This window comes from Paramacrobiotus metropolitanus, unplaced genomic scaffold (genome assembly GCF_019649055.1).
Source record: "Paramacrobiotus metropolitanus isolate TYO unplaced genomic scaffold, Prichtersi_v1.0 Parri_scaffold0000034, whole genome shotgun sequence".
NCBI classification, from domain to species: domain Eukaryota; kingdom Metazoa; phylum Tardigrada; class Eutardigrada; order Parachela; family Macrobiotidae; genus Paramacrobiotus; species Paramacrobiotus metropolitanus.
The window spans coordinates 1,166,049-1,177,933 of NW_026570254.1; the positions used below are offsets into that span (position 1 = coordinate 1,166,049).

General features: G+C 43.6%; 1 protein-coding gene across 4 annotated transcripts; it reads right to left on the minus strand.

The window, feature by feature from the left end:
* Nucleotides 1–687: 687 nt before the first annotated feature.
* On the minus strand, nucleotides 688–11,612 carry LOC129589364 (brain tumor protein-like). Of its 4 annotated transcripts, none has more exons than XM_055484095.1 (5): nucleotides 11,197–11,612; nucleotides 6,509–6,659; nucleotides 4,498–5,474; nucleotides 2,985–3,732; nucleotides 688–2,750 (listed from the first exon to the last, which is right to left on the minus strand). In XM_055484095.1, the coding sequence occupies exons 3-5, from the start codon at nucleotides 5,464–5,466 to the stop codon at nucleotides 1,708–1,710; spliced, it is 2,760 nt and encodes a 919-aa protein (XP_055340070.1). In that variant the 5' UTR covers nucleotides 5,467–5,474; nucleotides 6,509–6,659; nucleotides 11,197–11,612; the 3' UTR covers nucleotides 688–1,707. The 4 variants fall into 4 exon arrangements, with proteins under 4 accessions (XP_055340070.1, XP_055340072.1, XP_055340071.1 ...); XM_055484097.1 differs by lacking the exon at nucleotides 11,197–11,612 and adding an exon at nucleotides 11,024–11,167; XM_055484096.1 differs by lacking the exon at nucleotides 11,197–11,612 and adding an exon at nucleotides 7,025–7,633.
* Between the last annotated feature and the right edge of the window lie 273 nt (nucleotides 11,613–11,885).

An 11,885-nucleotide genomic window follows, 5' to 3' on the forward strand; every position in this document is an offset into this window, starting at 1 on the left:
AAATAAACGGTACTCATACAGCCGGATAACGCACTGCTCGCTATTGCTGATCTTCCGGTCATACAGTCGGATCTTCCGGTCGTTGTACAGTATTCTACTATTCATATTGTGCCGGTTGCTTTTTGTTGTACTTGTAAAGTTGCCCCGAATCCTCCATGCCGGCTGTTTGTCTTACCTTACAAAACCACAGAATATGAATCTTATTAATTTCGTTATCTGTTGTGAATGTGGGTTATTTGTGGTTATTCTACTTGCTTGCTAGTTGCTACAGAAGTATACAGTACACGTTCGTGAAAGGTCAGGTATACATACGCATGCAAAGTATTGACAGTGTGGTATAAAGTAGTGATCGTTATAGAAAATGCCAAAAACAGCGGTTATTCTACGCTGGCTGTTCTACCTTCATTTCAAAGCGTTCGGAGTCTTCGGACTCTGCATGGGACTCACCGACGAGGTTTTACTTCCATGTTTACTCTGGAAATACTGCCTCTGCAGATTTTTTTTTAAAGTATCCTTTCTTAAACTGCTTTTGGAGTTACTCTGGAAATACTGCCTCTGCAGATTCTTTTTGAAAGTTTCCTTTCTTAAACTGCTTTTGGAGTTCTAGGTTTAACAAACTATAAACTTATTAACAATATGATTTTTAAATTCTCAATATCTTCCAGAGATAATTTCGATACAATGATGCGACAACAGCTAACTTTATTAATCTCACCAAAAGCAAATTTACAAATAAAACTGAATCTTTTAATTAACATGCGGTCACTGAATGAACAGTCACCAGTAAAACGAAAGAAAAACAGAGAAAAAGTCTCAAAAGCAGATCATTTTGCTATTGTACGCGATACCACATCGAAGACTGCTCACTCTTGTTGGACGTCGCGAACGGGTTTTTCAAGTGCGACGATGTAGCAATGGCAGTTTGATGACTGATCGACCGGATATAACGACGTCTCTGACCGGTCCGGCAATCGGATGAACAATTAAACCCAAACAGGAAATGAAAGCGTAATTTTTACAACCGGTATAACCACAACAGAACACCCAATTATATATCCACAAACAAATTTCGAACAAAAACTAATAAATAAATATCACCCAAACTGTCCAGTCGTGTGTGTAATGCAAACGCACAATTGCTCAAATTCTAAATTCAAAAAAACGCAGCAAAAATCAACTGTACAAACATTTGCGAGAAAAAAGAAACAACAAGAAAACCACGTGGTATTAAAAATTCAAAGAGTGGAAGAAAAAACAGCAAGTTTTTCTTTAGAAAAAAACGGCTCAAAATAACAACAGTCGGTAAAGCTAATTAAATGGAATCAGTGACATCGAACAGAACAGGCACAGCCACTCTGCCGCAATGTCATGATTAATAAAAACACATCCCTGAACTGCACCGAAAATGTTCCCACAAAAAATCGCCCCCACTACTGGATCACGAATGCGCTTTGATATGGTACAAGAAACAAAGAAATAAAGAGACAAAAACCATTCCTTTAGCCCGTTAATAAATATAACCAAAAAGGGATTAATAACTTATAAGCACTGTTTTTTTCATTTGGAAGATAACGAAAAATTTCTCAACCGGGATTCTGTCGAGTGGGGATTATGGGATGAAGGGGAGAGCAAGGGATGAACGAATAACATAAGAAAACAATTAAGAAACAAACCCAACCAACACGGATCCGACACAGTCGAGGCTCATTAGTTAAAATCACTGCTGGCGCCGCCGAGAACTCCAGGCATTTTGACCAGATTCTTCATAGGATTCATGTGGAATTCATTCAAACCCATCCCACCACCAACACCGGGGTTACCGCCGGCTCCCATCCGTCCCGACAAAGAGGAACTCGAACTGACCGAATGCTGCTGCATGGCGTCGCTTACTACGGGGAAGCTGTTGCCGAAATTGGCGAAACGGTACACGTACACTTTGTAGTCCTTGCTGGCCAACACAACCGATCCCTCATCCATCAGCGTCACATCGAAACACTGGGCGTGTTTTACACGGCTCTCATACGCGGTGATCAACGATCCGTCCTGGCGGAAAATGGTCAGATTGAAGTTGTTGTGATTGTCCGCCACGATGACATGTCCGCGCTCCGTAATGCATACCCCGATGGGGAAATTGGTCACGCCCTCTCCGCCAATTTGTCGCAGGAACACTCCGTGGTAGTTGAACACCTTCACACAGTGCGCCCGGTTGTCGCTGATGAAGATCTCCTCGTTATCGTTAGTGGCCACCCCATTCGGGAATTCCAGATGCTGGGAGCAGGCGAACTTACTGAAGATACGTCCGTTTGGCTCGAAGATCACCACCCGCATCACCTTGCATTCGACCACAATCACCCGGCCGCGGTTGTCCACGGTGACGCCGCGCGGATGCTGCAGGATGTCCGCACCGAACTTGCGGACAAATGCGCCGTATTGATTGTACACTTGGATCTGATGAGTCGGACTGCGCTCCGTGACCACAACGTCACCGTTCCGCGCCACCGCGACACGATTCGGATACAGCATCTGTCCGTCGCGCTTGCCACATTCGCCAAAAGCGAACTTGAAACGGCCTTCGTGGTCAAAGATCTGGACGCGGTGGTTATTAGTGTCGGCAACGAGGATGTCACGGTGGGCATTCACAGCCACGCCACTCGGCTCAGAAAACTGACCATCTCCAGTACCGAAATCACCAAATTTAGCGATGTAAGCCATTTTCAAACGACGGATAGTTTGACGCGCTGGAGGTGCTCCTACAACGATAAAAAATCTTGTAATTCTGACAACTTCATGCGTAACAGCAATTCAACTGCTATGATTAAGATAACTGAGCCTCAAACAGCCGTAGCATATCAGAAAAATGTTTAAGAAAACTTAACCACATTACCACATTAACAAAACATCTTTATACAACGAAGAATCGACTGACCTTAGAGCTTATCGCAACCAGGGCCAACGTTACCAATAGTGATTAAGTATTAACTTACCGACAAATCCTTTGCTAGGAGTGGCATCATCGCCGATCAGTGTATCCGAACTCAAGTTAAAAAACGAATCCGAGTTAGACGATGGGCTAGAGTTGTTCTCCATCCATTTGTCGAAAATATTCATATCGCCAGCATTTCCAAAAGGGTACATTGCCGGACTGGATCGCTTGATATTCATTCCGTTCCCCGCCGACGGTAGCGTGCGATCAAAGGCCCCATTCGGCAAACCATTCATACCATTCCCAGCCGGAAAGTTAAAATTCCCCGGATGATTACCACCGTTCAGATTTGGCCCATCTCCCATACTCAGTGCCGCCAAAGATGGAATGGAGCGATGGGATCCCGAGTTAGCCGTGGAGAGACGATTCAGTGAGTGCCCACTGCGTGAGTGGGCCAAAACGGGTAGGGCCGTATTATCCGATTTCTTCTGTAGAAACCCATAGGAATTCTGCACACTGGACTGAATAGCCTGATAGTTGGTGTTGAACTGTATATCTCCGGACCAGCCGAATGAGCTCTCTGAGTGGGCGTTCATAATAGTATCCACCAAATGCGTCAGTTGACGCTTAAACAAGAGGATTTCCGCGTCACTTCCGTACGTCAGCAGACGGTCCATAAACTGGCACACACTGCTCAGGCGACGGCTGCAGTCGATGCTCCGCTCCTGGATAAGGTTCGAAGCCACCTGACGTTCCTCGTAAATACTTTCCAAATTCTGCAGTAATTCATCCCGACGTTCCTTCAGTACCTGCAAAAGCAGAAGACATCACCAATAAATAAGGGCGTACGAAAAAATCCAGTCAGGTTCCGCCTTTTATGCGCACCGACATATATAAAGTCGCATCCCACCACATAAAAAAGTTGCAGAACACACCGTAAGTTCGTTGTTACAAATTTCACATAGGTAAAACAACAAAACTTATTCTCGCATATTCACGGAACTCTGGTGCACTAGATGTCCGATGTTCTGGTGTATAAAATTTATGTCAACACAGAAACGCTGCTGTTTCTATGACTTCATCAACAATTACATGTTACACCACATGCCGCAAAACCGACGATAAAAAGCCAAGCTACCGGTTTACGAAGTCAGCGAATGCACATGCCCCGAAACGGTACTAGATACATTACGTAAGTCGGAATTCTTATCATGCCGTCCATCGGAAGCGTCGCATACAGCAATAATCACCACTTTATCACTTTGTACAATTATACGCGGCTCATAAAACCTTTCGGAACCGACGTATACTTAAAAATCAGAAGATTTCCGAAAATGGAAAGAGAATCATGGACACTTAATACTAAACGCATTGTCTCTGATATCCATGGTGCAGTAACACTCTATTGGCAGAAAACTTAACATATTCTTGCTTGAACTCGGTAATTACCTCACTTCTGAAAATTAATAATCCATATGGCTACGATAATTTTTGTTGACTATTTCCTGCAGGCTATAAGCACCATAAAGTGCATAAACTGTAAATCATAACTACAAAACTATGCAGCATCCCACCTGAACATAGAACTGCAGAGTATCCTCAATAGCAGCTTGAGCAGCATGGTAACTGGCGGTAATCCGTGTCAGATTCGCCTCACTGGAGCTAGCGGAGAACTCATCGGCCTTGGCTTGCGCAATCTCCTTCATCTGCATCAGACCCGCAATTTCCCGTTGACCAACTTCAGCAATGGCGGCCACATCATGTTGACTCTTGGGGTGGTCAATCATAATACAGTCCTTACACACTGGAATATCACAGCTGGAGCAGAAGAAATCCAAGCGTTCCATCGCGTGCACCGGACACGAAACCTGAGGCTTATCCAGAGGCGGACCGATCAATCGTCCATATGCATCGTACCGGCCCATTTTCATACCGCCGGTGCCCATTCCGAACTCAGCACCGGGGAAATTCTGACCAAAGCCGAATGCATTGGCCGGGCGATATTCGGTTTGCAGAGGACACACACGATGGCGGTTAAAGCAGTGCATCAGCTGATGGGCCACCACGCAGTTCGCGCACAATAAATTCGCGCAATCAATGCATTGCGCCTGAGCGAACTTTTCGGCTCCTTTGCAGGACGTGCAATAGCGCTCGGCGGCGATCGCTCCTCCACTTGCGAACTGATTAATCGACGGATTGGCCAAGTTCAACAAACGGATCATGCCGTAATCCGGGAGCAGACCAGCCACTCCGTTGGGCGGCAATTTGGTCATAACATGGCATTCCGGGCAGGTAATGCGATCCGGGCCATCCTGAGCGGCCAGTGTGTCCAGACAAGCCGCACAGAATGAATGCATACATTGCAGGACTTTAGGAGATCGAAAGGTTTCTGAACAAATCGTGCAGTGCAGCTTCACTTCCGGTGCCAGATTGGACGCGTCGGAGGTAAGAGAATTGGTGGGTGAAGTACGCTGACCGCCGGTCAGACTGGATGCCATATCGTCGGAAGACAGGGAAGAGCCACTTGGTGATAAGGATGTCATGTTGGCACCTGCGGCACAATGCCAACACTTATGTCACAATGCATACAAGATAAGCACTCCGTTCAAGTTCACAGACAAACAAAATGCGCTTCCAGTATTAAAACAAGCTCGTACGAGTACGCTAACCAAACAGCATATTTGCTTAATTAAAAAGTAAATGAATGCCTAATTCATGCACCCCATACCTTCCATTTTCACTGTTTTTAGTGTTTAATGCATTTTGCTCAAAAAAGTCGAAAACCGCTCGCGGTCAGCTAAAGAAAAATAAATACTTATGTTCGCCAAATTAAGACAGGGCCGTTCAGTTTTTACGAAAATACTGACCAGAAATCGATTAAATTTCCTTAATTATTCAATTATCATGAAAAACGTGCAGCCCTTGTGACCAATGATGCCTACAGCTAACAGCGCCAGCTAATATCTAATGCAGTGATGAGAAGCACATCAAAACCCACAAAATAACAAGTGCACAGATCCGCCCCAAGCAACAAAGGCCCTACTATCCCACTGACCTCTGCTCTTTACATGATTATGTCTAATCGTGGCTGCACTGACATAACACAAACACACACACCACGCTGTGCAGCCGTAACATCGTTGACCTTGCTGCAGCAAATTGATTCCAACTACATGCAACGATATCTAGATCTACGAGCGCCCAGTCATTTCCATTCAAGCAGAATTCCATGTCCCAGCGACTTACAAATTAAAGACATTTCATGATCGTCTTTCAGCTGTCCAGCATTTTCAAAATGGCTATTAATTCTTGTAAAACGCTATGTCGGACAAGAAAACGAGAAACTTTTCACGAATAGAAGTATAATATCTAATCTGAAATGAAATTGACCGATTCCCTTCACGAACTAAACATACTCCGCAATCATAAGACGATAAAGCCATTCTCGCGTCACTGCCTAAATGATTTGACAAATTATCGCTCGTCTCCTGATATACCCGTTATAACAGTACATCCATAGCTCACAATTAATAACCTTTTAGTTACAAAAAATATTTTCAAAATATCCAAAAATTCACCACTTACCAAGTGCTTCACCTTCGGAACCAGACGCTCAAGCAAAGGTTTCTTTCACAAAAGACCGGATGATCAGCCCATCCGCGAAGATGAGCAGGTCAGGCGTATCGTGTCAAAAAATGTTGGTGTTGGCTGTTACATAAGAATCAACAACAATAGCCTGCAACGTTAAAACAACCAAATTAAGCAACCATAAAATAGCTCTTCAGCAAAAACGCTTGTGACATCATACAATATATGCAGCCAGCAAATCCGCCACGAGCTGGACAGTCTATATTACGCGTATAAACGCAGCAGAGTATCGGGGGCATAAGAAACACATGAATGATTTAACTGCGTACCGACACCAATACATTTGAAACATCTCGAAAGATCAGCTTCAGCACACAAAACAACAGCGCACAATTTTCACGGAAATGCCGTTCGATAATCTGTTAGCAGCAAGCATAACGCACGAAGATAACGCACAACGAAAAGATAAAAAAGCCTTGTCGAAACCGTAGATCTTTACGGCTATTCACTCACAAGTCACATGGTGGACAAAAAACAAGAGGAATCCCCGAAGTGAGAGGAAAAATCACACAGCGGTGAACTATTAAAATGCTGTCTTCCGCCCCACAAGTGGTGCATCTGTCGAAGGCAATACTAGCCAGTTCAAGTATCTCCGATTTAACTTCAAACACGATGCTCGATTATGTCATCAATATTTTCTGAGCCTGAAAATGCGAGGCCACATACATAAGCGGTGCAACACAGCCCTCGTCCGTCATTCTATTGCACCGCAGCCGCTTTGAGTCGGAGACACACGAAATTCAATAAAAAGCAGTATATTAAATACATAAAGATTGCTAGCATCATGCGGAAAGAGCTTTCGCTTATCAGCTGCTTAACAGCAGCATTTGGCCTAGCGGTACACTTTCGCACTAAAAGCTTTTCAACAAAACAATGTTAACCGGCATATTCGTTGTCCCACTTTGCTCAACACTGGCTGCCAAACCATGTATGCGCTCGAACAGCATACATAACATGGACGGCCAAGGAGAAGAAAAATTACCGTCAGATTTTTGGTTTCACAAGCAAAACCGCCTAATATTTCACCACAGACGTCTTGCACATTCCATATGTTAAGCATCACCACACAAACGCACTGCATGCTTTCTTGCACTTTACTAGTTATTTAGGATGCCGCATAATCACGGCCCAACAAACAGCATAAGCATTTTTTCGTGCGGACCAATAAAAACACTTCATCATTGCTTCCGTTGTGTTACTTGTATCGGAAAATAATAAAACCATTCTGTAAACAAGGCGCATGTCCTGATGACAAAATTTACAGCAACCAACGTGTTCAAATACACAATTACTGGTAACAACATCCAGCAATTATAATCGAGAATTCCCACAAGTGTAATTAATTATTTGAATAGGTACGCTTTAATATTACCATAAAGGTAAAAGATAGAAAACAAATCACCAGACATCCTCTACCATTTAAATCACGCACTTTTTCGAGAGAAAAAATACTCGTACTGTATTAATTATAATCTTGCTTCTCCGTGAGGTTATTGTAGTAATGCGACCCGAAGGACATCCTGACGGAAAAATTAAAATTTTGCAATATTCCGTTTATTTTTAGCAAAAAAAAACTTTAAGGAACACCCGCTATTCCATGCGTAGTAGTTTTTCTAGCGCTTACCCAGTTACTGCCTAACCGCAAGTATGCAATGCAGTTCCAATATCCTAGTCGAAACCTTTCTATCCACAACTTCAAAAAGCAGTCAACGAAGAATAAAGTAATTACCCAAAAAGTGTAGGGAATTTTCTAATTTTCCAACTAGCATCCACCTTCCTGAATTATCAAAAATAAGAAGTACCAGAGCCGTACAAGCCGAGGTGTCCTAAATCTAAGAAGTCTGTCTGGGAAAATGTTCCAACACCATATTAGAGCGCAGCTGGCGTACGTATTATCCAAAAAAATCAGCAACTGATACCTTTGTATATGCGCATCAAAAGCTGACTAATAAAATGTAGACGGAACATGAGACAAAACTTGGCGAATTCTGAAAGGAATGCAGACTTGCACCAAACCCGGTACTTGAGACAATTCAGACTGTTAGCGGCGCATACTGCAGTATCGTACACGGAAAACGTTTCCTTATCGCGATGTGTTGTCGGTAGCCCGTTGGTAGCAGTTTAGAAGCTGAATTACCCACGGTACCACGATAAACAGATAACATGCAATATCCATTATTCAATTATGTCCGAAGACACTAACAAAGGATACCTAACAACTGCAAGCAAATCGGTCTATACATAAAGTATAGTCGGAGATTTGAAAAAAATACAAAGTTGAGTTTATCGAACAAGGAAAATCAAATTTAAGTTCTGCCAAAACTTCCTAATACCGCATTCACCCATCGTTAACTATTGAGCCAGAGATCTGCGTAGTTATACCGCAAAAATATAGTCAGTACTATTTATTTTCAGTATTGTCCGAAAAAGATGCTACATAAACTGAAAACAAAATACGGCAATATGACGCTACAGGAACCACCACGCGCAGACTAAAAAACACGCGGTTATTGGGATTGCCCTGATGAATCCGCGTTACAACTGTGTTTCGCACCGGTAACAGTAAAACCCCCATCAGGCCCACACACAACACGTTTTGAATTTCAGGAAGAATTGTGAAAATTGTCGCATACCCTCGCATTTGTTCCATCGACGGGTCGACGATGGCCCATTTAATTTAGGTTACCGGCTAGCAGTATATCGAAATCCAACGCAGTTTATCACATTCACATCACTAACCGAACCAACTGCAAGGTCAAACGCATCTACTACTGCAAGTACGGATTTTAAACACAGGCACCAGCTGATCGGTAACTATTATGCATTGCTTACGCCATTCTTCGGCCACCTGTTCACTGTTAAACCATAAGTTATTAACTAGTACCACGACTTCCACTCACACAATATATCAGTTCAATGTTTGAGTGGTTAAACTAAAGACTCAACACAGTGAGACGGCGGACCGACTCCACCAAAAAACTTGTCTTTCGACTTGAAGACTAACATCCACACCAACCTAAACAAACATTCGCTTGTCACAACTATAACCCGTGTAGATGAACCGCTCGGCTGTGGACGACTAAGCACGGCACTTGTTATGCAATAGCGTTTTAAAAAAGACCACTTGCACTGGCAAGTTCACTACCCTCAACCTCACCGACCGCCGCATCCGAGAAAACACAAATCAGGATAGCGAATTTCTCCTAATATTTACTGTTCCGTATACTGGCGACGGATGGATGCCTCCTTCGTGTAATGTAACCGCTCATCTACGTTGGAAATGCACCGCAAACAAAATTCCTGCCACGAAATGCGCGCGACAGTTCCATCTGTGCTGTATTTTTCTCGCTGTATCGCACAACGCTCAGATTCCCGGCGTCGACGTCGTTCGCGCTGACTCTTATCCCCCATCAGTCTTCTACAGTGCACACATAGAGAAAAACGCATGAAACCGCTCGAAATCACATTCAATCGATCCACATGATGGCATTACGCAACCTAATCAATTCCAGTTTTGCCCAACATCATGGAGCGACCCTTATGTGTGGCATCTCACATGCTTACATGCATAAAAATGCCGTATTGGCACACTAAAAATATCCGCAGTCAACATTCACCAGTAGAACGTTGTACGACAGAAGAACACCGTGGCCGATATAGGGTAGGTTGTGACAGGAGAATATGTTAACAATAAATAATATGCGATTCAACAAGAATTAAAGACAACATTAACGCACGTAAGTAATAATACAGTAACTGTTTTTGTTAATACTGCCACCGGATGTGGGCAAGGCAGATGCTGGCTGACTGCACTTCACAAAACCCTTGATTACGTAAGGAATTTCAAGGATCTGTGCACCCGCAATGCGCATATTCACCTCATCTGCCAGTGTGCTGCCGCAGTCTATACAACCTTCACGAGAAATGCAGCCGAGAAAAATTGCTTTTTCTTAAGACTGAAAAAATCCATTATTTCATCTCAAGCTGGCCTCAGCATTTTTTCCGGCTAACCAAAACAGCATAACGCTCCAATCTTATTTTCCATAGACGCTCAAAGAAATACATGTTTCGACAGTTACATAAAGTCCCGGTTATATTAACCGGAAGTCGGAACGGGCATAATCACAAGCGGCGATTTATGACGAACCATGTGACGTGCGGAATACCAACAGAAACTCAGCTGAGCTGAACTACCCCCTCAAGAAAATTTCAGCTGACACGCTTCACAATATTCGCTCGATGCGCCTTCTTACCATTGCTGATTCATGCGTTTCACATTACAGCCTTAAGAGACTAAAATGTTTCCGAAGCCATAATATTTAACCACATACAAACACACGCGCATCAGACGACGGCGGAAATCTAGGACACCTGATTAATGTTGAAGACTGTACGCGAACTACAGAAGCAGAACCCCCGCCACGAACCGAACGATGACAAAAAATAACTAACCTTCCTAGATTACAGCAGTTCAAAAGACCCTTAGTTCGCACAGTATAAAGCCAGCACCCGCTCCATTTCTCCAAAAACAGGACGTCGTCAGCACAATGTGATCACGCCAATAACAACAACTGCTTGTCCTTTGTCAGCTAGTACAGGGATTATGAAACACATAGTTGGCTTACCCGTAACCAGGAGATCGATGCCAGGCGAGGTCACTTTACACGATGTCTCCAGACACGGGAAGGGCAAATTAGTACCGCAAATTAGACGATGCTCCGTCGGGAAAAGAATGCACGCTGTAGTTCAGGTCTTTTCCGTGTACTTTTCTGTACACTTATCTGGTTCTTTAAGTCTTTAGTTGCGTAGTGCTACACGTTCCCGTCCATTGAAACGCAGGAGAAAGACGAGAAAATGTTCAGGGTGCAAAATCCACCTGAAAAATACTGACAAAATAACACCCCTTCATGATGTGCGTACAACAGGAAAAACACCAGTTTAATCGTGAAAAATTCAGTCCAACAGCAATATAGACCATCAGACGATCACAGATGATCGACTTGAATGGAAACATCTTTTGCCGTGTCTCTGACAGTTTAGTACAAAAGTAGAACCGCGAGGCGCCAGCCGTACATGTTGCACATGTATTACGGCGCAGCCGCGCGCAAAGCAATGGGAATTCTACCGGTTACGTCACGTCATACATATCGGGCCAAGCTGTTCCATTGTCAGATTCGTACATGATTATTGATCCGATGAATGATTGTCTGGAAATGGATGGTTTTCAACTTTTCACACAATCTTATCCGCGACAATGCAGCTGCCAGTTGTGGAGCTAATAAGATTAATTAAACTCCCCATAAAGAGAACAGAT